The following is a 21631-nucleotide window of genomic DNA, read 5'->3' on the forward strand; positions in this document are numbered from 1 at the left end:
CGCCCCGCTCCCGGCAGCCCGCGCCGCCGTCCCGGGAAGCCCCGCCCCTTCCGGCGCCCGCGCGCCCCGCCCCGCCCCGCCCCCACCCGGCCTGGCGGTAAGATGGCGGCGGCAGCCGAGTGCGATGTGATCATGGCGGCGCCCGACGGACCCGGCGAGCCCGAGAGCGAGGAGGAGGCGCGGAGGTAGCGCGGGCGGCCCGGGCCGGGGTGGGGTGGGGCGGGGCGGGAGGAGCGGGGGCTGCGGGGCCTCCGTGGGGCCGGGCCGGGCCTCGCCGCTCCCTGCCGTCCTCGGTAACCTCCGGCGCAGCGGGGCGCGCTCCGTGAGCGGCGGGTGCTGCCGGCCGGTGCTGCTCCCGGCCCGGCCCCGGGGGGCTGCGGTCGCTGCTGTGGGCTCCGCCGGCCCCGCCCCGGTCCTACACGCTCCGTGTCCGCCGCGGTCGCTCCGCGCCCCCCCGACCCGCAGCCGAGCGGAGCCGGGCGGCCTTGGGGTCCCGGAACGCCCCGAGGTCCGGAATCGCCGCCGGGGCTGAGGAGAAGCTCCGGGGCGGCTTCAGGCCGAGCTCCGTGTGCACGGCGTTACCTGCAGTTCGTGACACGTGAGGCGGTTCTTAACGCGGCGCTGTCGGGGGGAGGAGGGCTGCAGCGGGGCCGTGTGCGGGCGGAGCCGTTCTGAGAGCGGAGCTGCGGCTAAAGAGCCCCCAGGTAACAGCTACAGCTGCTGATAACGGCGTTATCTGGAGCGCTCTGCTTCAGCCTGACCAGCGCAGCAGCCCCCCCCCAGGCTGTGTGCTGTCCTATGGGCCGGGTGCTGCCGTCAGCCCATGCAGTGTGATGGAGAAAGGCCGACATGTGGACAGCTGCAGTCACTGCTCAGCAGTCTGCACCCCGGGGTTCGTTACCCCCAAAGGAGCCGGGAGGAGAGAGGAGCTGGTGCTGCGGGATTGGAGGCAGCTGCTCCCGAATGGTGAAACCATCAGGAGAAACGAAACTGGAAGTGTGCACTGAGCAGTGTGAGCAGTGTGAGCAATGTAAGCAGCAGTGTGAGCAATGTAAGCAGTAATGTGAGCAATGTGAGCAGTGCGGTTCTCAGAGTAAAGCCGTGGCCTGAGGTGCTTGTGCTGCAATGTACGGTCAGGAATGGATGGCTCCGGGAGCAGCGCCGGGACTCAGAGCTTCCTGGTGATGTCACTGAGGAGCAGGAGGAAATGCTGCTGAAGAGGCACTCGTGTGAGCTGTGTGTGCAGCGCTGCCAAACTGCGCTGCCCGTGGAGCTGGGGAAGCCTGCTGCTGTGATTCATCCCCTCGGGCTGATTAAAGATGACGAGTGAAACGTTAAAAATATCCCAATGTAAGAGCCGTGCCGGAGGCGCCTTCATCCCTGGTGTCCTCTGACATCGAGTCCCCTTCCGTCCTCCTTCCTGAGCTCTGTGGGTGTTGGGAGCAGCCCTGGGCTGGGGGTTTGCTCCCCATCCTGCTCCGAGGGGTTCAGCCATGAGGAGCAGAACCTGCCTGGGTCACCACGTGCTCCTTGGCCAGCGCTGCAGCTCGTGGGCATTGCCGTGTAGTCCCGTGTTTTTATGGGTGCTTTCCCAGCGCTCTGTTGCTGGGATTCAAAGAGAAGCGTGTGAGCAGGAGGTGATGCTCTGTGTGTGCCCGAGGAGCAGGGCAGGGTCCTGGGGATGGCAGCTCTGCTCTGCGTTGGCCCTCCGGGCTCACGTTGGTTGCTCGAGTTCTATCTGTCAACTGATCTAATGTAAATGAGGGCGATAGTCACCAAATTAGGGAGGATGGCTGGAGGCTTAATTAGGTGCTTAATGTTTGTAAAACATCACCAACCACGCGCGGGCTCTGCAGGCACAAGGCATTAATTGCACGGGCGTTCTCTGGAATCCGATTTAACGCAGCCTTTCTGATGTGGCTGGGCCAGACTGTGTTAGAAAGCAGCACAAATGAATGGAACAGCTTCACTGAAGTGCTGTAAGTCAGCCCCGAGCTTCCTGCGCTCCGTCCCTCTCTTGAGGAATTGCAGCATGACGAGGTGCAGGTGGGTGAGGGTTGGCCATGAAGCAAAGGGACTAAACGTGCAGTGCTGTTCTCTGCGGCTTAATACAAGTGGGAACGGTGGGGCGCAGGGTTTCTGAACAGCTGTAAACATGCCCAACTGCTCGCTCACCGGTGGCTTCAGGGACAGGAATAAAGTGTGCTCATAGGATAATTATGGGCTGTGGCAGCTTCAGTTGTGAGGGTCCTGATGGAGGAGGGTTGATGTAAGTGCATTAATTTTATCTGCTGGATGCTGGAGCTGCAGCTCCTGGTGGGTGGGGGCTGCACTGCAGGCAGCGAGAGCTTCATCCCCCAAAAGTTGCTTCCTTTTCTTGCAGCCTCTGCAGGAAATCGTTAACTTCAATGAAACGATGAGTGTGAAATTTGCCACGTAAAGTAAATTGTGCAGAAATCAAAGAGGAGGTTCCAGACCTGGCCTTAATTCGGGTCACGATGAGTCCGACAGATGTTGCCTGCAGGTGTCAGGTGTGGGTGATCGGGAAGGCTCCTGCTGCTGCTGTACATGGAATCAGCTGCACTTCAGTCGGGCTGTTCCAATAACTATAAACGTCCTGGGCTGCCTCTCCAGGGAGTGCTGCCAGGCCCTGGGCTTGCTTGGCTGGGGGGGCTCTGCTTGTGGGTCTGGGCTGCTCCAGGATTCCTGCCCTGCTTCTTGCTGGGCACTGGAGTTTCCCAGGCTGTGGATCCAGCCTGTTTTGTGACCGTGTAATTATCAGCTTAGGGTAATATGGGGAATTGCAGGAGCTCCTCACGTCGATGTTTAATCTCCCATACATTTGCAGAACATTTGAATACTCTGAATGAGCTCATTTCTGTATACAGCATGCAAAAGATGATTGGTGCTTGGAATTGAAGCCTACCTTGAACTCGAGACCATCTTTTGTAGGGTGAGTCACGTGAATGTCGTTGTCTTACCATGCAGGTGGGCTGCTTCCTGCATCCAGGCCCTCATGGAAGCCAGTGCTCCGGGTGCTCCTGGGCCTTCTGTGTGCTCTCACAAACACTGAGACTCAGCCCTGCCAGCAGCAGTGGTGCTGTTGGTATGAAGTGGGTTGGCAGTGAGCTCTGCTAGCAAGGTGCGTTACATAACTGCCTAATTAACGTTCAGGGCTCATCTGGCTGTTTGCACTGAGTGCTGCGGGGGGCATTGGCTCCTTTCTATGCTCCTGCTCTCTGCTGTGGCTTTTGGCCTTCCATGGCTGAGTTTATCCTCGGGTATTGGGAGCGTTCTAAATGTCTGTGACTTTGCTTTTGATTGCTCCCACAAAAGACTTGGGGTCCCAAGGCAGCCCCTTCAGGTGGTGAGTCCTTAGACGATCCAAGCAGGTACCTGTATGTAAAGAGTTGAGGTTTCCCTGGTTCTGGGTCATTCTGCAAGTAAATGTCTTCATTCTCATTGCTGCATTGCAGCTGGGAGCAAACCCACTGCTTGCTCAGTGGGGGGTGCTGATGTGCAGAGCAATGTGATCGTGGAGAGCTGCTCTGCTGCTGGTCTGGTCTCTGCAGCCATTGGGTTGTGAGAGTATCCCACGATCGTGGCATGTCTTACATGACTCTGTTTTGTACCTGGGGACCTGGTGTTGTGCCTCTTGTTCCATGTCAGATGCAGGATGGGATATATTTGTATCCCCTTCACTTGAGCTCCTCAGTCACGAGGTGTGCAGCCTAACCTGGAAGAGGTGTGTGCTCAGCGCCTGCCTTCAGTTCTGTGCCCTGGAAGGAGGGAAGGCTGTGGTATGTCCGGTGGGGAACACAGCGGCTAATTTTAAGCTCTAGACATCTGCCCAATGTAAACTGCATTGAGATCACCCAACTTATTTTACCCAAGCAGCTGAGTAACATCTGACAGCTGAGAATCTCGTCTGGAATCCAACAGGGGAGCTGCGGGATGGAGGCACCATGTGCTATTAAGGAAAAGTCTCTGCTGGGATTGCTCACAGCAGCCAGCTGTGCTCTGTGGGTTTGGGCATCCCGAAGGAGATGGGGGCTGGTTGGTTCTTGAGGCTCTGGATGCCTCGTAGGCAGAAGCTGGCCCAGTTAAAATCCCCGTTCCCTTAGATCTTGTGGTTTCAGACAGTGCCCTGGTGACTGGGAGGCACTCGTGGTTTTGGCAGCGATTTCAGAGCATCCCTCAAATCCCGTGTATTTTTTTTGTCAGTGTGTTGTAATGGAGGCAGGAGATGAAGAAGGGAGTTGTTCCTGAGCTGAGCAATTATAAGACTGCTGCCTGCTCTGCTGGGTGCCTGGAGCTCTGCAGGCACAGAGCATTGCAGCGGGGTTGTGCTGGCGCTGCCAGGCCTGCAAGGTGCTTCCTGCACAGGTCCTGATGGCTTGGGAAGGTGAGGTGTGCTGCAGGGCAGGTCTGCGTGTTCCTTGCTGCAAGCTGCAGCAGGAGGGGGAAGCTGCAACCAGCGTGTGGGAGCTGCCAGTGCTGGGGAGGAGGCAGGAGCTGTTAGCAGCCGTGGGATGGGATGGCTGTGCCTCTCAGCTCTGCTGCCTGCGGTGCGAGCAGGGCTGAGCTGTCAGCAGGGCACGGTGAGCAGGGGAACCTTGGGATTCAGGAGGTGCTGCTGCAGCATCAGGAGCCTGTGGCTGCTGCCCATGTGCGGCAGGTCTTCCAGGATGGGGGAAGAATTAGAGGCTGTGACAAGTGTTAGGAAAGGGCAAGAAAGATGACTGGCTGGTGGGGAGAGTTACAGCAGGCAGCCCCTCCTCGTGAGCCTTGGCTGCACGCACACAATGAAAGATGAGCTTCTTCCCGAGGTCCTGCTGTGACTCTTTGCTGTCTTCTGTGTTGGCTGCAGAGGACCCTGAGGAGGCTCTGCCCGCTGGGAACAAAGCGCCCCATTCAGCCCGCGTCATATTTTTAGCAAAGCATGATTCTTCTTCAGCTACAAAAGTAGCAAGTGGGGAATGCAGCCTACATCAGTGCGAGATGCAGAATGATCTCATTCAGGCTGCAGCATCTGTTTGGATTGAAACAATTAGCAGTGATATCAGGAGATCTGCATTTCTTCTTGTTATAGCCAGAGACCGTGGTAAACAAGAACTGTTTGCTCAGTGCTTTCTGTGTCAATGGAGCACAACAGGGGAGAGATGCTTCTGTTCTGTGTCTGGGACCTGAGGCCACAAGCCTTGCGTTTCCAGCAGCTGGCTTTCCTTTGTGCTTTGGAGGGGATTTTGGGTTTCCTCTCGTGATCTTTACTCCATCGTTAGGCTTTAAGCAGTGTGGGCAATAGAAATCCACGTGTATTTCCTTTCTGCCCCGTTAGCTGAGGCACTGTGACCTGCTGGTGTGTGGATCTGCCTTATGCTAAAGGTTTAAAAGGGAAACAGACCAAGAAGAGAAGTGAGTAATTGTTGTGTTCGTGCCTTTGCTCTCCCATCTCACAGTGCTGTGCTTTGTGAAGGTTGCTCTGCCGTGCATCTCCTTTCCTCCTTCCATTCCCCAGCGCTTCCCAGCAGTGCTGGCCATCAGGGTTCCAGCAGCAGGTCCTATTGCTGTGTCTGGTGGCAGTGTGACTGGTGATGCTGCTGAGGGACACGGGGTGGGCTGTGCTGGGTGGGCTGCTGGAGCAGCTTGAGGTGAGTTCTCCACCAGTGCTGCTCATCATTTCTTCAGGCCTTACAACAAAAGGCTTCTGAGTGAACTGCTGCCAGCCCTCATGGCAAGGGAGCCCTGAGCTGTGCTGGCAGTCAGTGCTGGGTGCACGTCAGCTTCTGGGAAGAGCAGGGCCGCTGAGTAAGCACCTTCCTGGTGCAGCGATGGGAGCAGGGCTGGCTCCTGCCTCGGCCAGGTGAGTTTGTGGTGCACAGGGTGCAGCTGAACTCCTCACTACGAGCCCCGTGCTGCTCCGCTGCTCCTCCACACTCCCGCTGGCTCATCCTGCTGTGTGTCAACATGCCAACACAGTGTTCCGTTTCCATTGCTTGACTTCAGTAAGGCTGCGTCTGCTCCACTGAGTGCAACTGACAGCAAAATTTAAGTGTGTGCCATTCGCTTTCGTTTCTCACTGTGGCCCTGGAGGCCCTTGGAGCAGCAGCTCCCTGTGTCTATTGTCCTGCCAGCTGGCACAACTGTGGCTCTTCTGTGCAAACAACCCTTTGCATGAGGCAGTTGTGTGGGAACGGCCAGTGGCAGGCCGGAATGAGGTTACAAACTTGTTAACTGGCTTCAACACATTTCCCTTTGTTCTCTCCCTGGTAGGCTGGTGGAGCTGCTCGGGCCCTGGTGTGGGTCTGACCTTGGGAGCAGCGCAGGCAGCTTTGTACCAATGGAGTACCTTGTGCAGAACAAAAGCTGCTCAGCCTTGGGACCCTTTGATGCACCACTGTTGTTCTGGATTTGCGTGGGGAAGTTGTACATAAAAACCATGCGACTCCTCGCTCTCTGTCCCCACATTTCTCTGCTCTGGCTCGGTTGTGTTTGCTGTTGTTTCCTGGGATGGGGTCCATTAGCCTTAGTTCAGAAGGTCTGGTTGTGCAGGTGCTTCCAGCAGTGGGCAGGCAGTGTCTGTGGGCTCAGAAGTGATGCAGGTATTAATGCTGTGTCTTAGCAAGGGCTTCTTTGGAGTTGGCTGGGGAGAAGCAAGTGAATGTCATCAATGAATACATCCAAACTAAATTAAACTTCACAACACTGTGGTGCAAGTTCCCTCTTGGGCTGCTTATATAAAATGGTGAAGGTAGATGAGAGGAGGTGGGGAAGGGTTTCATTTCCATTAGGAGAAACTTTGCTTTCAAGAGTTTAAAGGATGCAGCTTTAAACCATATGTTGTGTGTTTTTAATGTCCTAAATTGTCTCTGCAAACGCTCGCTCTTGAGTGTGAGGACTATTTCTGGACCTGTTGCCAAGGCAGTGCCACGCAAGCCTTGAGGAGAAGCACCCGTATTTCTCCTTGATTCTGTTCTTTTGAGCATAGAACTCGATCTCAGCCCCCTTTCTCAGATATGTGGGGCTGCTTCTGAAAGACAGCACGCAGTTCCTTGACTTCATTGGCTGCTGGGGCTGAGCAGCACTCGGGAAGCAGCTGTTGGGAGCCACGTCCACCTGAGGTGCTCAGCTCCAGAGACAGCCGTGTCTGAGGCAGAACGATGCTCACGTGTGTGTTTGGGTGCTGAACTGAGAGCCAGGCTGACACTGTGCTCCTTCCACATGAGCAATAAACAGAGTCAGTGCTACAGCAGTACTGAAGGCGATGCTGAGATTGCTTGGGGATCACAAGCTGGATTGTGGTCAGACTGTTCTCATGCTCCTCCCTGTGTTTCTCTTCCTTCAGAGAAGCAGAGTCTTTCAAGGAACAAGGAAATGCTTACTATGCCAAGAAAGATTACAACGAAGCATACAACTATTACACGAAAGCCATAGGTGAGAGCAGCTGGTGGTAATGACAGTCTTTGTGAATACAGTGTCTAAAAATCAAGACTGGTTATTGATCTCTACAAACCCTGCTGGTGTATTTTAACAGCACGTATTGGACTTTCTGCTGGTTTAATTACTTAGCAGAATTTCCCTGGACTGGTTATGCAAGTCAGTGGTAACGTGGGTGACGTGCAGCGGTTCTTTATTTCTCTTCCATCCAAGAGATTTTTTAGCAAGAAACCAATCCGGTTTTCCATGTGATGGGGGGTCAGCAGTGCTGTCAGCCTAAAAGCTGCAGGCTTCTGTTCAGTGTGACTTAAAGCCTGTGTGTTGTGTGAGATGCAGTGACTGGATGGCTTCTGTTCTGAACCATCTTGCATCTTTGTGAGCTGTTTGGGTGAAATCCTAATTTGGGAAGGATTGTGGTGGGGTTTTTTGGGTCCCACAGTGTCTTCTGAGTGTGTTCCATGAGTTGTGTAGCTGCTTATATCACGCTAACAGCAAGTGCTCTTCCATTTCCTCCAGATACCTGTCCTAACAATGCCAGTTATTATGGTAACAGAGCTGCCACCCTCATGATGCTGGGGAGATTCCGAGAAGCGCTGGGAGATGCTCAGCAGTCTGTCAGATTGGATGACAGCTTTGTAAGGGTATGTGGAAATCATCTTATTTCCTGTGTGTGTCTGAGTGCTTGTCTGCTCCTGCAGCTCCCTTATTACGGTCTCCTCAGGGCCATCTACGGGAAGGGAAGTGCCATCTCTCCCTCGGGAACGCCATGGCTGCCAGCCGCTGCTTTCAGCGTGTTTTAGAACTGGATCATAAGAACACTCAGGCACAGCAAGAGGTAAGAAACTGGAATGCTCCCCGTAGATGGGGTTGTCGGAGGGAATGGATTGAGCTGGTTAGTAATGTCTGTGCACCCCAATGCAATGGGAAGTAATGAGGTGGTGATGAAGTCTCCTTGTCTGTTTCTCAGTAGATCAATTAGTTGCATAGTTATTTGTGTGTGATTGTCACAAAGCACGGAGGCTAAGCTGGTCTTTCACCAGCACTCCGGGGGAGAATGCAGGTAGTAAGGGAGCATGGCATTGAGTGATGCGGCTTGTAGAAAGCTGCACCTCCTTTGTTGTATCATTTACAAGTGCACATTTTCCTGGGCTACCAGTGGGATCTCTTGACTTCAAACTGATTTTAATGCTGACAAAAATTGACCTAGTCTGTACTGTTGTTCTGTGGTCTGCAGCAGCTTTTGCTCTTACGACTGTAAGAAACACTTACTGTGTGCTCCTGTCTTTAGCTAAAGAATGCCAGTACGGTGCTGGAGTATGAAAAGATAGCAGAAGTGGATTTCGAGAAGCGAGATTTCAGGAAGGTAAGGTGAACCTGATTGCTTCCTGCAGCAACAGAGCAGACATGGCTTACCTGGCCAGGTCAGTTAGATGCACATCTAATCCCCCTGCCTCCTTCTAGCTGAGCTCTGCCTGTCAGTATTACAGTGAGGGTCAGTGAAGGAGTAATGCAGATCTACGCTGAGCCATTCTCTGTTACAGTTTCCTAATCTTTCTTGCTGTGGGCTGCAGCCATTACTGACCCAATACAACAAGAAGTGACAGCATGAAATCTGAAAGGCACCCAACGCTTCTTATGAAACTGTTTTGTTCAGTGGATGCATGTAAGGTCTGTAGAAAGGAGACCATTTGAAGTGTTAAGTTCACTGTTTGGGCCACTGGCTCTTAAGCAAAGCATAAATTCCAGCCTTGCATCAACTTGTTACGAGGAGCAAATGGGGCATATGGTCAGTCTGGATTGCATGTGTAGGAACCACCCTGCCTGTGTAGCTTGTTCTGGGCTTTTGCATCTGTCTCCTCACTTCTGCTCTCTCGTTTCACTGGGAAGACTTGCATGAAATGTGATCTTTGTTTCTGGAGTGCTGTTCTTGCTCCTTTCTCACCCAGAAGCCTTTGGCTTCTCAGTCTGAAGCACAGTGCTTCCCACAGCAGGCAATCGTGATGTCACGGGCCGGGAAAGCAGATGAACCTTGGTGGAACAATCACCCTGTTCTCCTGCAGATGTCCCTACCAGAGAGACAGAGATGGAAAAGGACCCATTAGATCACCCTGCCCACTGCAGTCAGACCAGTCTAAGATCAGTCCCTGCTCTGTACTTTTTTTGTGTTCTGTCCAGTCCGAACTGTCTCAGTCTATTGAATCTCTGTCCCTCCCACACTCCTTTATAATGCAGGCAACAGAGGCAGATTTGTCTTCCTTGGCCTTTTCTTTGGGGCCTGCAGTTTCAGTGGAGTTAAAGGGTTTGAAGTTCTACAGGTGTTCCTTGGGTTTTCTGTCCGATGTTGTGTCACGCTAACATTCCATTAACCTTTGAACGTAAAGTTACAACAAAGCAAAGAAACAAACACCACCGTGAACTGCTCTTAACGAAACATGGATCCAACAGAAGCGGAACCTGCACGCTTCCCTTCCTGCTCAAATGCAAACAGGGCAGCTCACTTGTCATAACAATGCAGGTTTTCAAACTAAGCCTTTGGATGTTTGCTTTTCTCACACCAGGTTGTATTCTGCATGGATCGTGCTCTGGAGTTTGCTCCTGCTTGTCACAGATTCAAAATCCTCAAGGCCGAATGTTTAGCATTGCTGGGTCGTTACCCAGAAGCACAGTCTGTAGCAAGGTGAGCATCTTTAAGGTCTTGAAACTGTGTGCCAACTGATGGTGTGTGCTGTGTGCTGCCTGTTCCCAGAGGGACGTTAAGCAAAAGAAGTCCTCAGTGCAAATGGTGACAAAAGAGTTTACATGAACTTCCAATTAATCACACTGCGAAACTCTTCTTAAGCTTATTTAGTAACCAGCAGTCTTGCTTGTGCAAATTCGTGCACTTCTTTATATCCCTGCCATGGATCTGATGGATCACCTGAGTATCTCAGCAGAAGAAGAATGGTTCTGTTGCTGAAAGGAAAAAGCTGCTGTAGGGTAACTCACAAATCTGTGTGTTTGTCACAGTGACATCTTACGAATGGACTCCACAAACGCCGACGCTCTGTATGTCCGTGGTCTCTGCCTTTATTACGAAGACTGTATTGAGAAGGCAGTGCAGTTCTTTGTCCAGGCACTCAGAATGGCTCCTGACCACGAGAAAGCATGTTTAGCCTGCCGTGTAAGTTGTGGGGATTGGGGCTGGGACTACAAAATGAGCAGGGTTTTCTTCTTTAAGCAGAATGCTGGTTCTGCTGAAGTACTCCCTTGTCTGCCCCTTAAGTCTGTGACTTCTGTTTCCTGTCATGGTGTCTGAAAGCAAATTAGAATGGTTATGGTTGGCCTGCCCAGTAAAATGAGGTGTTGGTCCCCCCGAACCGCTCACCTGGTGTCCTTACCCAGGGTGTGTTGTCTTTCAGAATGCCAAAGCACTTAAAGCAAAGAAGGAAGACGGGAATAAAGCATTTAAAGAAGGAAACTACAAACTAGCTTATGAACTGTACACAGAAGCACTAGGAATAGATCCTAATAACATAAAAACAAATGCCAAACTCTACTGCAACCGAGGGACGGTTAATTCAAAGGTAAGAAGTGGTTGTTGTGCAGGTGATTTTTTTATCTCACCTCTTATTCCTCAGCTCGTAGTTGATAAGTGGCAGATCGCTTATTGTGGAGAGCAAATGCTTCTCCTGGGGCAGCTGGAGCCATCCAGCGCCGTCAGCAAGATTTCCAGCTTTTGTGCTTGCACAATAATTGGGTCTGTTCGGAGCAGCTGAAGAAATTGACTCCTAAAGAAACAAAACTCAAATGCTTGGGCTGCCTGGAGTGGGAGGGGGAGAAGGAATGTAGTGTGGCCTTATCTTAATCAGTGTGAAGGCATCCTTATTTGTTTCCTTCCTTGGAATGAGGAGATTGTGCTCTCATTTGCTTAAAGTCATAACACTATTTAACAGGTTTTGGGTTGGTTTTTTTGCCCCTCTGATTGGGATTCACTTCTGTCTGATGTTGTAGCTTAGGAAACTTGAAGAAGCAATAGATGACTGCACGAATGCAGTAAAACTGGATGAGACGTATATTAAGGCGTACTTGAGGAGAGCACAGTGGTAAGTAGGTATTTATCTTGGGTGTGCTGGGCAGGTTTGTAGATGGGAACCTCTTCCCCACAGCAACGAGTTCTGATGAGAACGCTGCTCCTGCAGCCCAGTGCATGTCTTTCCCTTAATTCATACCTACCCAGAAAGCTTCTGCCTGAGCCCCTTTTTGTGGTGCTTTCTGTGAAATACAGCTTGGCAATCGTTGTTCCCACAGTTACATGGACACAGAGCAATACGAAGATGCTGTAAGAGACTATGAAAAAGTATATCAGACAGAAAAAACAAAAGGTAAAGGTGTCTGTTCTGTGTGTGCTTCCTCAAAGTAAGGCAGGTGTTTTTGTTGCTGAATGTGGTTATCATCCTGATTAGTCATTGTGCTTTTTTATTGGCCCGACATGAAATGGAGCAGCCTTAGACTTTGTGGTTCTCTGTCTAACAAACACTGGTTCAGTAGCATTGAGATGTTCACCTACATTTGGAAACGGCCTTAAGTGTGCAGATAGACTTTGATTGTAAATGCACGAGGGTTGGCTGCTCGTGGCACTCGATGACTGCAGTTCAGGTCACCTCAACTCTTGGCCTGTCAGTGTCTGTTAAAGCAGAGGGTTGTGTGTGATGCACTAAGGCTGCTTTCCTTTGGCATCGCACGTCTTTGCAGAACACAAACAGCTTCTAAAGAATGCACAGATGGAACTGAAAAAAAGCAAACGGAAAGACTACTACAAAATCCTCGGGGTCGACAAAAATGCCTCTGAAGATGAGATCAAGAAGGCCTACAGGAAACGAGCACTGATGCATCATCCAGGTATCCAGGTGTTTGTAGAGCATGTCTTGCTGCTTTGATTCTCCTGCCCCATGAGCAGCTGCCCACAACCATCACTCAGAGCTGGGAATAAATGGGAGAGGGAATGTGTGCACAAATGTGACCCCAGGACATGTAAAATGCCTTCTGTGGTGGCTGGGGATGATACGTACAGCTACAACAGAAACATCAAGTTTCTTTCCTGCCTGGTTTCATATTGTTAGACCGACACAGTGGGGCGAGTGCAGAAGTACAGAAGGAAGAGGAGAAGAAGTTTAAGGAGGTTGGTGAAGCCTTCACCATCTTGTCAGATCCCAAGAAGAAGGCTCGCTATGACAGCGGACAGGATCTAGAAGAAGATGGGTTGAACATGGGAGGTAAGGAGTTCTTATGGTATCCTCCCCTTTGTAATAACCCCATGGACTGACTTTGGTCTGTGGGAGTATTTGAATGGCAGATACTGTAGAAAGCTGCAGATAATCAGGGCTGTGTGGTGGATGTTGTCCTTGACTGAGCTGTTGGACAGTGGGTGCCACTCTGTGGAAGCTTCTGTCTTTCACAGGGTGTATGAATGCATCACCCAAGTTCTGTGGGCCCCAAAATGCTGCTTGTCCAAAACCCCTCGGTTGCTTCTGTGAGTGAAGCTCAGATGGATGTTGCTTTTACCTGTTTTCTGCCACTGATGTGTCCTGCGTTGCACTGCAGCACAGTATCGTGCTGTTCTGTGCTGCTCTATTACAGTGGACAAAGCAAGCTATTTGTTCATAGCTTTTTGTGAAACGCTTTATGGGCCCCTAATTAAGAGGCATTTTCTAAGCTGAAAGCTGTAACTGTCTGTTTCACTTCATCTTACAACTTCCTTTTCTTTCCTATAGACTTCGATGCAAATAATATATTTAAGGCCTTCTTTGGTGGGCCGGGAGGCTTCAGTTTTGAAGGTAGGTGGAGGTGTCGTGCTGTTGGCTTTGGCAGCAGTAGATGCACAGATTGCTTCACCCAGCAGCAGAGGTTCCCCAGCTTTGCTGTGCTGATGGAGAGGAGCCGTGCTGCTGCTGGAGTCCCTTCGAACCTCAGGTGTGGTCAGGCCTCATGCAGCACTGCACAAGCCCTCAGCACTTACCTATTGTTAGGGTGCCCTACGAGGAGCCGTGTGTTCATTAATGGTTTTGTTGAGTGTATTTTGGGAAGTCTTGCATGGCTCTTGTACCGTCTGCGTTCATCCTTGTCAGCTTGCCGGCAGAGCCTCCCTTGCCCATACAGTCAGTGGTCCACTCTTAACTGTTGGGATTCAGCTGCTGGAAATGCGTGGACAGGATCTCTCCTAGTTGCCCAGATGGCTTTATTTGAGTGAAGGGCTGGCTTGGCAGGGCGCTGTTCACCCACCCTTTGAACTAACATCTTTCCTTTTCTTTTTCAGCTTCTGGGCCTGGGAATTTCTTTTTCCAGTTTGGCTAAACCACCCAAACCTGCTCAGCTGCTTTTAGCCTTCAACACGGACATACTTAGACTCCTTCCTCCATCATGTCTCATTGTACTTAGAGCAGTTTCATTTCTCTCGGTTGGAGACCTCAGTTTGTGTGCGTTTGTGTGTGAAGAGGAAACCAGCTCGGGGAAGGGAAGGCTTGTGGATTTTGTTTTACTGTTAACTTTATTAAAAAAGAAAATAATAAAGCTTTGAATCTGTTGGTCCCTTCATGCTGCCCGTGCTTTCAGACTGCTCCTCAGCTGAGAGGGTTTCCCGGAGTCCTCCTGGAATTCTGCCATGTTCTGTTCTGGCTGCACAGCGTGGCAGCATCTCTCAGCTTTGCAGGAGCTTCTCCATTATCTTAACCCTCTGAAAACGTTGCCAACGTTCCCTCTGATCTCCCACGATTGCATCCCGCCTCTTTGTCTCCTTCCTTTGCCGTGGCTCTCCCAGAGCGATGCACTTGGACTCGGTCGGGAAGGCGTGAGCTGAGAGTTGCTGGCAGAGCAATGGATTTCAAAGAGCAGCTGATGTGGGAGCTCCACGTGGCGCAGCTGAAGCTGAAGGGCTTCGTGTCCCGCTCCAGGATTTGCCCTCTTGAAGAGGATGCAGGATTTGCTCCGGCCTTGAAGTTTTTTCACCACGTGGGTTTTTTTCCGTCTTCATTCACCACCCGAACACTGAACATCTCCTGTGCCGGGAACCTGAGTCTGCTGGGTTTGAGATCGTCGTGTTAGACTTTGTGTTGCTGATGCACAGTGTGGATGAACCCTCCTTAGCTCTGAAGAGATGCAAAGTGACGTTCGGGTTGTTGCTGAAGCGGTTCCTGTGTGCGCAGCTGCTCGTTCCCTTCGTGTTTACAAGGACTGACCCAGACGATAAAGCAGCCGGGCGGCTGTCAGATAGAAGTAACGTGAACAGTCCAAAGAAGCAAGGAAAGGCCGAGTCCCACCCTGAGCTGGCAGTCCATCCCTTGCTTCTCTTGCACAGCGCCTGCAGTGCTCTCAGCTGGGTGCTGCAGTGCAGAGCTGGCAGCCCGGAGCTGTGTGCAGCTGCAGCAGCTCGAGTTGAACGTGGCTTTGTTTCGGTGGTGCCGCTCTGTTGTTCAGCGTAGCTGCATTGAGCTGTGCTGGGGCAGGGCTCTGCTTGCACAGCTCTTCCCATTTTATTGGGAAGGAGAGGCTCTTTTCCATCAGGTGCTTTGCTGAGTCCTCGGGTGCTGGGCTGGCCCCCCCGGTGCCATCAGGCAGCGCTGTGCCTGGCAGGGGGCTGAGCAGTGCTGTGTGCAGTTTGTGAGCTGCTGTGCAGAGCTGAGGTTTGCGTGTGTGAGCAAACGGGTGTTTGTGCACATCCAGGCAAGTCCTTTTCCTAGAGAGACCTGCCACTTCTGTACAAAACCTGCCTTGATTTTTACTGCAGGAGCAAAAATTGCAGTCATTGAATTCTGCAGAGCAATTCCTGCAGGTGCTGACATCGTCTTCCTTCCCCTTGGGGCTGTGCATGTCTGAGCTGCAGGGCTGTGTGTGCTCAGACCCCTCTGCCACCACGCAGGGCAGAACCGAGAGAGCTCAGAGTGAGGGGGTTTATGCAGCAGATGTTTGTGGAACTGTTTGTGAAAGCATGATTGAAAATAGTGCAGTGTTACAGCAGTGAGTGCCAGCTCGTCTCTGAGGGCTGCTGTGCGGATGGAGCTGAGGAAGGGCCCCGTCCCATCTGCAGCCCCCTGAGCTTCACCATCACCCCGTGTCAGTGCTGCAGGTGTGGCTGACACAGAGTGACCTCAGGTCTTGGTGTTGGTGCTCGGGAGATGCATGTGCAGTGAGTTGACCTCTGGGCCGTCGGGTCTGCGGTGTTTATTTATTCTTTGCTTTGTGTGGATTCGCTTTCCCTATCCGATGTAGTTTCGGCTCCAGCTTCTGCACGGAGCACTGAACGTCCCTTCCAGGTGCTGACCCTGGACCTGCAGTTGGTTTTAGAGGCCGTTCTGCTGCTTCTGGCTGCCCCTTTGACAGGCTTTTCCAGTTGTCTCCTCTCTGTGCTACCTAGGAAAGTACGTGGTTTTGTTTGGGCACTCGGAAGCGTGGCTGTAAAGCTGGATCCCATGTACTGATGGCTTCGGACTGTGTTGTCAATACTTGCATTAATGCAGACTGGGTGGTTTGGGGGCAGCAGTGTGGAACAGCTGGGGATGTTGTGAGCCCCCCGGGGCAGCAGCAGCCGAGCTGTGCTGGGAACAAGCAGGAGAGCCCTGGCCTCACCAGGCAGTGGAATGGCCCAAAGCATTTGGTCTGAGCGGGGCTTTGCCAGTCCTTCCAATTCACTTCCTCGGTTTAATGACTGAAGTTGTTCACTTGAACATCTGTTCACTCTTGAAGTGGGTGGGCTTCGTCCCCTTTAAACGTGTGCCTTGTATCCTCCCTGTAGGGAGAAGGATGGCTGTGGGTGCCCTGCTTGAGTTCCTCCTGTAGTGCTGCGGTCTGTGTGTTCCATGGCAGCAGTGCTGGCCCAGCTGTGTGAGGGAACCTCCCTGCTCCCAACCTGGAGCGTTCCCAGCGGACGCTGCTTCCCAGGAGCAGTGCCTGTGTCAGCAGATGGACGCGATGCATCGCTCCGCTGCCCCTCCTGCAGCCGGGGATGGGGCTGGGGGTCTCCCAGAGCAGCGCGGGGCAGTTTGTGCCTGTGCTGGGCTGAGCTCGGAGGGCACTGAGGGGCACAAAGCTGTTATGGAGCCGCACAGCGGGGCGGGCAGTGCTGCGCTTTGGGGGCTGCGTTTGTGATTCGGCTGCAGCTCAAACACAACCGACCTCGTGTGGGTTGCTCTGCCTTCGTCCCTGCTTTCACATTCAAATTCCTGCTGCAAAAGAGAAAAGCACGGGGAGCGACGCTGGGGGGGACAGCAGTGTGAGCACCTTCATTGCATGCTTTGTTGTAAAGGCGGTTCGGAGCGGCCGAGACGAAGCCTGATGTGAAGCCGACTTGGAGGGGGCCGCCCCATTTATCCCAATTCTGAATGTTTACCTCGGTGTAAAAAACCTCCCCCGAGGGGGGAAAGGAGTCCTGCATGGAGCGACCCCCCCCCACCGCTTTGCCAAACGCCTCCAGGGCGGCTTCACAGCGGTGCCAGCTGCCCCTGCTCGGACCTTCACCTTTCTAGGATGTGAACGGTAACAATGTGAATGTTTGTTGTTTACTTCATTAGGCGTCGTTCATAACGCTGTGTTTCTATGGAGAATATCACAGACAGAAGCGAGAGCCGTATGCAACTGGTTTACTTTATTATAAACTGTATATGATGTACAAACTAATAAAAAGGTCGCTGCGGATGGCGTCGATCTTGTTCTTGGTGCGGCTCCCAGGAGCGCTGCAATGAGTTTGGATGGGGCCGCTGAGGGTTTGCATTGGGAGCTGCACTGCTGCACTCACAGCTCTCCTGGTGCAGCAGCTGTTGTGTGTTCAGCCGGGGGAAGCAAAGGATGGGATGCAGGGTGCAGGCGTGGGGGTTTTTTTGGTGTTAGAATGGGGATTTATTGCCGCCCTTCTTCAAACCACCATCCCAGCGGGCGCTGCTTTCCCTCACTGCTGAACTCGCTCCCCCCGCAGCTCTCCTTGCTGCTGAGCTCAGCACTCGGAGCTGAAATGCTTCTCCCAGCACTGTGCCCCGCTGAGCGCTCCCCTACAGACACCAACCCGACACGTGTGGGACGCAGTGAGTATTTACATTTATTAACACTGGGTTAAGCGCAGCGCAGAGTTTGGGCTGCTGTCCTGACCGGAATCTGTTAGTTGAGATCTGTTATGAAGTAGTGACGGCAGATCTGCCGCCTGCTGAACCATCCAAGAGCACAAACATCAGCTCTAAGAAAGCAGGCAGCCCCACTAACAGCAGGGCTCCTCCAGTGACTTCTTTCCAGCCCGCGACTGGGCTTGGAGCAGACGTGAGTTACAGTTATGATCCCTCCCTTTACTTCCTATATTACAGTGTTACTTCCATCCTACGTTCAGTGCATTAGCTAAAGCGAGTAAAATCTTGCTTGAAGTTCAGTTCTGGACTTCAGACACGATTTTAGTTTCTACGCAATAAGGTGGAAAAGACGTGAGTTTGTCTCTTCCGTTCCCCGCCAAGGCAGGATTGCTCCCTACAGAACAGTGGTGCTGGCAGTATTGGATGCAGCCCATCCCGAGCGACCGGGGCTGTTACAGGAGCCGAAAGCAGCTCCTCAAAGCTGTTTCCTTTGCTGTCATTTTCTCCCCGTGTCTGCAGTGTTTGGCTCACCAACATCGCCCGGCTCCGCGCCCACCAGCACAGCCCTTCCCTGCGCTGAGAGCTCTGCACACAAACAGCGCTCTGCAGCTCGATGGGCCTCAGAGCAGTTCTGTACAGGCTCTGTTCTGCCACTGCTCAATTGTGAAGTACGGATCTAACGATTGTGGTTCATAGGGAAGTTATAAAAGACAACAGGAGATCCTCCTCTGAGGAAGAAAACAAGCAGGGCCCCACGAGAGCTGGTTCTCCCCAAACTCTCCCATCAGAAATACTCAGCGGTGTTTTGGTTGCTGAGGGTTGAGCTGACGGCTCTCCTGGAGCTGCTTGTTTTCTTCCCAAGGCCAATAAATGTCTCCCCAGAGCCGTTTCAGTCTGAGGTTGGCGGAAGGGCTTGCTTAGTAAAGGCAGAATTATTTCTCTTTACGGTTTTAAAGGTTACCGAGTTACTTTCCTTTTACAACCCAGCGGGGCGATGCCCGCCTTAGATGATGGTGCAGGAACTGAAGGCAGAGCCCCGTTTGTTGGTGCTCTGTGTAGGCACAAGTTTCCCCTTTCCGTAGTAACCCGAGAAAATGGCCCTCACATCGATCTTTTTGGCCAGGACGAGCATCCACATCCCGTTCCCAAAATACTGCACTTTCCCTCCTCCAATCTCCCCCACTTCTTCCCCTTTGTTCCCCGCCTTCTCCAGTTTCACAAACTCCAGCAGATCCAGCCCGGTCTGAACAGCTTCCACTCCGCTGGCGCAGCCGAGGGTGATGTGAGCGCGGCTGCCCTTCGGGAGGCTGTCGGTCGCCTGGACCTTATCGGCATCCCCCGGCCACAGCAGCAGCTGCTGGTCGCTCAGCTCCACGCGAGCGCCGACGGTTTTGGTTGTGACAAATAGGCCAGAAATGGACAAAGTGAAGCCTTTGCCGTAGGAAGCCCTCACAGCCTGGGGAGAGAGGGGGACAGTCAGAGCGGAGCTGAGTGGGTGTCTGTGTTGCTGCAGGAGCACACACAGCCCTGCAGGTTCCCTCCCAGCTGTGAGCAAAGCTGCCCCCTGAGCCCCCCCCTCAAATGCCTGGCCAGGAAAGGACCTGGGATGGGAGGATGGGGAAGCGGAGCTGCAGCACTCACCTCCTGCTGTGCGTAATCCTCAGCCCCCGCTGCCTTCCCGAAGTCGGTGTATTTGGTGGTGCAGTGTAAGACCCCGGGCGGCCTCTTCACAAAGTAGCTGGTGAGATCGATTTTCAGCTTGGGATCTTCAGAAGTGACTGTGAACGCAGGAGAACGTTATTATGACAAAAGGATCCCTTAAGCAGCACCTGAGCTTAAGCCCCATCTCAGCTTTCTTCACCCATCTGTTCTTTGTGCTTCATGTCCCTACAGCTGGAAAGGAAGAGGTGGATGTAAAACCCTCCTTCCACCCAGGATATGGATGCAGCTGAAACACACACAGCAGCTTCAGTGCAGCACTGCAGAAACCCCACCGTGGTGAGCTGAGCTGAGGGGTGGCTGCGTCTGATCCTCAGAAGCCATCAGGTAACGCTGCTGCCCACCCCATCCCCCCAAGGAAAGTTTCCATTCATTTTCAGTTACAAAAAGCAACTTCGGCAACTGCACAAAACAGCGGCTGTGGGCTCTGAGCTGCTCTCCTCGCTGCCAACCCTGACTAAAAACATCACCTTAGAGCTGACCGAATCTGCTCAGTTGCATCAAAAGTAAGAACCGGGCGGGTCGTTTCTATACATACAGAATTTGCTTTCCTTTTTGAAGGCTTTGAGACTTCCGAGCTCATCCAGGAACACCTGGCCAGCCTTCCGCAGGGTCTCCGAGCTCCTTTTGCTCAAAAACCACCCGAAATACATGGGCAGGAATTCCTTCTCCAAACTCGGCTTCATCTTCTTCAGATCCTCCGCCGTCAGTTTCCACTGGTTCTTATCCTTAAGCTGTGAGCAATCCATCCTCCACTGGGTTTTGGGCTCGGCAAAGATGACTTTGTAGCGGTATTTGTCAGCAATGTCAAAGATTTGGTCCAGCCGTTCCCTTTCGTGGTGGGTGTCATCCAACACGATAACGCTGACGTCTCGTTTGCAATAGTCAACTAAATCCTCGTCCACCTTGCAATACTCTTCAGGGACGGCGCTTCTGACGGCGGGGCTGATTTTGTAGCTCTCGGCCGCGATGACTTTGCAGCCGTCCCTGTAGCGTTCCTGGATCGCCTGAGCCAGCGTGGACTTCCCGCTGCCGGGGAGGCCCCTCAGGATGAAAAAGGTTCTGGACTCCTTCAGCGTGGCGATGGTTTCCTCGTCGTCCAGGAAGGGGAATCGAAGACTTTCGGGCTTCTCTTTGGCCGCCTGGGCAGACATCTTCCGGAAGATTTTGGGTAGGAACGGGTGGCTTTTCTTGGAGAAACCTCTGTTCTGAAATGCGGGAAGGAAACTCTGCGTTGGAGGCTCCGGGAGCAGCTGAGCCCTCGGGGGGGGACGGACGGACGGGGGGAACCCGGACCGCAGGGGCCCCAACGCGCCCCGCGCCGCCCCCACCCCCCTGCCCGCCGCGAAGGGAAACGTCACCGCGACGGCGCGGAGCGGCCCGAGGAGCCGAACCGAGCCCGGGCTGCCCAACAACGCCGCGGTGCGAACCGCCTGCGAGGGCGAATCGAAGCTCGCGGGAGGCGGCTGTCGCAGAGGCCCCGGTAAGTCGCGCTGCTCGGAGCTCCGGGAACGGAGCGGGGCTTCGGGCCGCCCCTCCCGACACGGAGCGGCTCAAATCGCTTCCGGCAAAAACGGCCGCGCTGCCGCCGCGGAACGTGAAAGTGAAAGAGGCCGCGGGAGGGGCGGCTCGAAGGAGGAGCTTCTCCATCCTTCGCTGCTGCGGTCGGACGCGGGGAGCGGCCCCGCTTAGAAGGGGACGGCGCGACGCTCCCGGTCCCCGTTCGCCGTCCCCGGTGGGGTTGTGGCTCCCATCGCTGTCTGTCCGTTCCGGGGCTGCCCCTCCCGCACCGCCGCTTCCCGCTCGGGCCGTGGGTGCGGGGCTCGGCTGTGCCCGGGGCCGCTGTTCTGCGGGCGGCAGCTGCGGGCGGGCGGCACTGAGCCGCTTTTCAAAGGCGCAAACAAAAGAACAATAATAGAAAACAGCCCCAGGCCCCCATTGTTCGGCAGCCAACGCCGGGATAAAGCGCTCCTTTATGCCGCGGAGCCGCGCCGGGACAATGGCAGCACAGAGCGGCGCGGGGCTCCGCGGGCGAACAATCCGCGATTGAGCGGCGCCCCGTCCCACAAAGCCCCGCTGTTCCCGCAGCCCTCCGCGCTCCGACGGAGCCCCGAGCGGGGAACGGGGCAGCGAAGGGGCAGCGAAGGGGCAGCGCGGCTCAGAGCCCCCCCCGCCGCCCCGCGCTCCGTCCGAGCGCCGCGTCCCGTCCCGCACCGTCCCGGGGTGCCCGTCCCGCACTTACCATGGTGAGGGCAGCGGCTCCGGGGCGGCCGCCGGTGCGGAGCGGGACTGCGGCTCTGGGGCGGGCGGCACCGCGGCCCCTTTCATAGCATCGCCCCCCCGCCCCCCCTCCCGGGACCGCCCGTGGCCGCGCCTGCGTGGGGCGGGCGGTG

At 53.9% G+C, this 21631-nt stretch overlaps 2 protein-coding genes across 2 annotated transcripts; one reads left to right on the top strand and one right to left on the bottom strand.

The window, feature by feature from the left end:
* Nucleotides 1-32: 32 nt before the first annotated feature.
* Nucleotides 33-17098, top strand: DNAJC7 (DnaJ heat shock protein family (Hsp40) member C7). The gene is made up of 14 exons (XM_072356752.1): nucleotides 33-185; nucleotides 7346-7434; nucleotides 7954-8078; nucleotides 8159-8272; nucleotides 8726-8800; nucleotides 9996-10114; nucleotides 10444-10597; nucleotides 10836-11000; nucleotides 11428-11519; nucleotides 11725-11798; nucleotides 12169-12315; nucleotides 12537-12689; nucleotides 13188-13250; nucleotides 13730-17098. Exons 1-14 carry the CDS (start codon nucleotides 103-105, stop codon nucleotides 13765-13767), a joined length of 1491 nt encoding a protein of 496 aa, XP_072212853.1. The 5' UTR covers nucleotides 33-102; the 3' UTR covers nucleotides 13768-17098.
* CNP (2'',3''-cyclic nucleotide 3'' phosphodiesterase) lies at nucleotides 17031-21614 on the bottom strand. Its single transcript, XM_072356761.1, has 4 exons — nucleotides 21481-21614; nucleotides 19777-20446; nucleotides 19161-19297; nucleotides 17031-18975 (listed from the first exon to the last, which is right to left on the bottom strand). The coding sequence occupies exons 1-4, from the start codon at nucleotides 21481-21483 to the stop codon at nucleotides 18523-18525; spliced, it is 1263 nt and encodes a 420-aa protein (XP_072212862.1). The 5' UTR covers nucleotides 21484-21614; the 3' UTR covers nucleotides 17031-18522.
* Between the last annotated feature and the right edge of the window lie 17 nt (nucleotides 21615-21631).

The sequence above is a fragment of the Excalfactoria chinensis genome, chromosome 24 (assembly GCF_039878825.1).
Source record: "Excalfactoria chinensis isolate bCotChi1 chromosome 24, bCotChi1.hap2, whole genome shotgun sequence".
NCBI classification, from domain to species: domain Eukaryota; kingdom Metazoa; phylum Chordata; class Aves; order Galliformes; family Phasianidae; genus Excalfactoria; species Excalfactoria chinensis.

Excerpts from the sequence above, each read along its gene's own strand:
- DNAJC7 (XM_072356752.1), top strand. The coding sequence starts at position 103 with ATGGCGGCGGCAGCCGAGTGCGATGTGATCATGGCGGCGCCCGACGGA. Across the intron at positions 186-7,345 it reads AGCGAGGAGGAGGCGCGGAG|AGAAGCAGAGTCTTTCAAGG; the intron begins GTAGCGCGGGCG and ends CTCTTCCTTCAG. Across the intron at positions 10,598-10,835 it reads AAGCATGTTTAGCCTGCCGT|AATGCCAAAGCACTTAAAGC; the intron begins GTAAGTTGTGGG and ends GTTGTCTTTCAG.
- CNP (XM_072356761.1), bottom strand. Across the intron at positions 19,298-19,776 it reads CAAAAAGGAAAGCAAATTCT|TCACTTCTGAAGATCCCAAG; the intron begins GTATGTATAGAA and ends CTGCGTTCACAG. Across the intron at positions 18,976-19,160 it reads AGGATTACGCACAGCAGGAG|GCTGTGAGGGCTTCCTACGG; the intron begins GTGAGTGCTGCA and ends CTCTCTCCCCAG.